At 37.4% G+C, this 4,355-nt stretch overlaps 1 protein-coding gene across 1 annotated transcript; it reads right to left on the bottom strand.

The window, feature by feature from the left end:
• Positions 1–208: 208 nt before the first annotated feature.
• LOC306899762 (extracellular calcium-sensing receptor-like) lies at positions 209–3,359 on the bottom strand (the record flags this gene model as incomplete). The annotated part of the gene is made up of 6 exons (XM_079466233.1): positions 209–1,122; positions 1,277–1,400; positions 1,690–1,917; positions 2,011–2,766; positions 2,843–3,131; positions 3,223–3,359. The coding sequence occupies 6 exons, from the start codon at positions 3,357–3,359 to the stop codon at positions 209–211; spliced, it is 2,448 nt and encodes an 815-aa protein (XP_079322359.1).
• Between the last annotated feature and the right edge of the window lie 996 nt (positions 3,360–4,355).

Raw genomic sequence — 4,355 nt, 5'->3', positions numbered from 1 at the left:
AGATGAGCGACCGGTCCGTCAGTGAAGGAGGGGACCAGGCCTGGCTTTTAATTATCTGTCTATTTACTGTTTTATTTATTAATTAAAAGTATTTTTACGTTCGCCGGTTCCCGCCTCCTTCCTTCCTTTTATTGAACTTGTAACATGCATTTTTATAGATATACAATAAAACCACTGCCATGTTAATATAACCAAGTTAGTTTATTTCTCAGTAGGACTTAGATTGTGTTTTTCCCATCAAATGTTGTTTTGTATTTTGTTCGGGCTTAAACAGGATGATGTAACATTTAGGTGCAAATATACAGAATAATAAACCAAAGCTTGAAGCTAAAATGGCAAATATCTCCACAGCTACACTAAATTTTCCAGGAGAACTGACATAAGCTGGAATAAATGTGATCCATACAGCACAGAATATGAGCATACTGAATGTGATGAATTTAGCTTCATTGAAGTTATCAGGCAGCTTTCGGGCCAGAAAAGCTAAAACAAAGCACAGGAAAGCCAAAAGGCCTATATAACCCAACACTGCCCAGAAACATATAGATGAACCTAAACTGCACTCAAGAATTACTTTTTCTTTGTAGTGTTGCATATTATTTTTAGGAAAAGGCGGGGATATTGTTAACCAAAGCACACAGATAAGAACCTGTATAAGTGTAAAGGCAAGAACACTGAGTCTCTGTTGAAGAGGCCCAAACCATTTCATGACATTACTTCCTGGAAGTGTGGCCTTGAAGGCCATTAACACAACTAATGTTTTCCCCAGAACACAAGAGATACAGAGGACAAAAGTGATCCCAAACGCTGTGTGACGTAACATACAGGACCACTCAGTGGGGCGACCAATGAAAGTAAGTGTACAGAGAAAACACAGAGTCAATGAGAAGAGCAGCAGGAAGCTCAGCTCTGAGTTGTTGGCTTTTACTATGGGGGTATCCTTCTTACTGTAAAACAGAACTGTGACCAGCACAGTTATTACTACACCAAACAGTGAGAAAAAGACCAGCACTATACCCATAACTTCTGTGAATGACAGAAACTCTACAGTCTTTAACACACATTTATTTTTCTCAGCATTAGACCAGAATTCCCCTGGACACTGCATGCAGTTATTTGAATCTGAAAAGAAAGTTGTGATCACTATAGTTAGAGACAAAGGGGAAAAAAGTATCAACTCCATTGATAGGAAACTGCATCCTGAACAGCAGAAGGAGAACACAAAAAGAACAACTAACCAGTGTTCCTTGAATCTTTGATTTGGGCTGAAGTTTACCTGTCTCATTACTCATTTCTCCATCTGCACATGGAATACAGTCATAACAGCAGACAGGTCTTCCTTTCTGTACAGCCTTCCTAGTGCCTGGAGGACAACTCTCAGTGCACACAGATCTTGGCTTCTACATGAAAGACAAATGAACAACATTGTTAATGAAATTAAATAATTTAAATATTATTTTATTATATTTTTTTATGTATTATTTTATATATTTTATTTTATTTAACATGCATAAAATGTATATACCAATTACTTTGTCATTTTTGTTAAGGAGTTGATGTCACGTCAGCTGTCAAATATTTTTCACCCAATATAAGTATGTATTATTTTTAACTTTGCGTAATATATATATGTATATGTTTTGCCCGTTTAAAGAAACTCTGTAAGACAATCAGGTTATTGTCATTTACCTGCAGCTGTCCTCCAGACCAGATGATGTTTTCAGTGTTTAGCACAAAGCGCTGGTCAGGGGGCAGTGAGGCATCATAGTAACCCACTGCTTTAAACTGGAATGATCCATCAGAGTCCTGCTGCCAGTTCACAACTTCATACTGGGCTACTACAGCACCAGTGCTGTCAAACCACACACGATCTCCAAACTTTACTGTGAAATTGACTTTTTTAAGAGCCTCAACTACCTTAAAGGACAGAATTGGAAAATATAATTGTGGTTATTTAACACAAATAAAATGGGGATGCCTTCCTCTCCCAAACATTTGCTGTTTGTTTACCTGCTGTGGTTGTATTGTCAGGGCCTTTGCACAAACTTCATGTTCTTTGCACTTGAGTATACTGTGTAGAGCATAAGCCACAGCATAAACTGCTTTGTAGACATTACTTAAATATCTATATTCAGGAAAATCTTCATTATAATTTCTAAGTACAAGCACATCTTGATATCGGCTGCAATTTAAATCAGCTTGATATGAATTCCCATATCTCTGTAAGCATGGTAAAGCTGTGTCCCAGAATGATTTAATAACATAATCTGAAAACCCTTCAATGTATTTGTTTCTCACTGCAAACCCCAGTGAACCTTTCATTACATGAAACGTGTTTGGAGTGATGTAATTCTTTGCAGTTGACCATCCTTCCACTCCAATTATTTGAAGGTCTGTAATGTTCTGTTTACTTAGTTGGTCGATAAGTAATCCCATCTCAAGAAATGATACAAATGCAACAATCACCTTCGCTGTCCCTTGTTTCATTGTGTTTACCACTTTCTGGAGTTTTTCAGCCTCTGTTCGATAGAATTTCACACTGTACTCTATGCAAATCCCCTCTTCCTGTGCGACATTCAGAAATGTGGCCATTCCATAGTTTCCATAGTCATTGTCACTGTTTACAGCTCCAACCCAAGACCAGCTTAAGTGTTTAACCAAGAGTGCAAGTGCTCCGCTCTGATGATAATCACTAGCAATAGTCCTGAAGAATGATGGGTAATCTTTCCTATTACTGAGACATTTACATGAAGCTGAGTGACTTATCTGAAAATGAAAACACTGGAAATAGTAAAACATCAGTCCGGTATTTAATTAAACTTTTGCAGTTATTGCCTCTTACCACTGGAACTTTAAAGGGTCCTGTCGTTCTGGACAAAATCACTGTGGTGCCAGACTCTGATTCTCCAATGATAGCATGTATAGGAGACTGTCCAATGCATCTTTGACCTGCTGCAAACTCTTGTCCATTCATCACTGCCATAATTGCACTCATAGAAGACAGCCTTGAACCACATGTATCATATATTCTATAGCCAATAGAAATATTTGGGAGCAAAGTTTCATTTTTGTTAATCTCCTCAATTGCAAAAAGTATTATTTGAGCCAGTCTGAAATCTCTCACACTCAAACTGTAAAAACATTAAAGCATCGGGTTAAAACAGAACATTTTTTAAACATTATCTCCTCTACATTTTGTGAATAATGTCCAGTATAACAAACCTGGAGCATAACAGAGGTTTAGGTTTCTGTGTAAACTCAAATGAAGGCAATGTTTCTTTAGTGTGGACTGGCAAAACTGCTCCAATAGTTATGTCTCCATCCATAGACAGCAGCGGGTAGTTAGGGTCTCCCATCATTCGGCAAAGAGTGTCCTCTGCCTTAAGGTGATAGAAATGCAGGAGTGTGTATAGAAACAAATGCATCCCAAAGATTGAGTTCATCTGCAGCTGCAAAATGCAATGGACTCGATTCTGTAATGGCTGTTTTTATATAGTGTTAATATGTATGACCTCACAGGGTAAAGCATGAGCAAAGTCATGCAGGTTCATAAAAGATGTTTGTGTACCAATCATTTTTGTACTTTATAAAGATGAATGATTAATATATTAATGTAACATGCCCTCTAGAGATTAAAGCAGCTGCTCCTTGCTGTTTTGGCAATAGGCATTCACTGTTTAAACATTACATGCTATCATAACTTCTAATAAAATGTATGCTTACATAAAAATGTAATCAATAGTTTAGATATTGCAGACATGGTGTTACAGTTAGTATATTAGTCATTATTACATGTCAGCACTAACTAGGTCTAATCATTATAAAGAAATGTGATTTTACATTCTGTCTTGGTTGTGTTTTATTTATTATTTTATTTGTTTTGTTTTTGGCCGACACATGCTCAATCATCACACGTGTTCCTCATTTTTCTCTTTACTCCATTCTCACCTGATTCCTGATTATTACCCACACCTGTCACACATTTCTGTTTGCCTTATTTAAGCATCTCTCTTCCATTCACTAGTTGAGACAATGTTTTTACTATGAGGCTAATCTCATGGAGTACTGGGGCCTGTACCATGAATGTAGCTGAACAAACTGAGGGTAATTGGATTAGTTTCGGGTTGACAAAACCAAACCAAGGTGATCAAGCTTTGTTGGTACCATGAAGCAGCTCATGGAGTTTCTTTGTCAACTCAAGCTTTGATCCTGAAGCTAAGATTAGTTTGCAAGCGCGCACATGAACGAGTGACACCAGCATGGCAAAACCAATCGATTTCCACAATATGAACACAAAAATGAATTTCAGCCATGGACTGATATGTTTCTGCTGTCTACGCAAGAGAGAAGTGTTT

This window comes from Barbatula barbatula (genome assembly GCF_947034865.1).
Source record: "Barbatula barbatula genome assembly, chromosome: 10".
In the NCBI taxonomy this organism is placed as follows: Eukaryota; Metazoa; Chordata; class Actinopteri; order Cypriniformes; family Nemacheilidae; genus Barbatula; species Barbatula barbatula.
The sequence above is the reverse complement of the archived record's forward strand: the minus strand, read 5'-3'. Positions and strand labels throughout refer to the sequence as shown.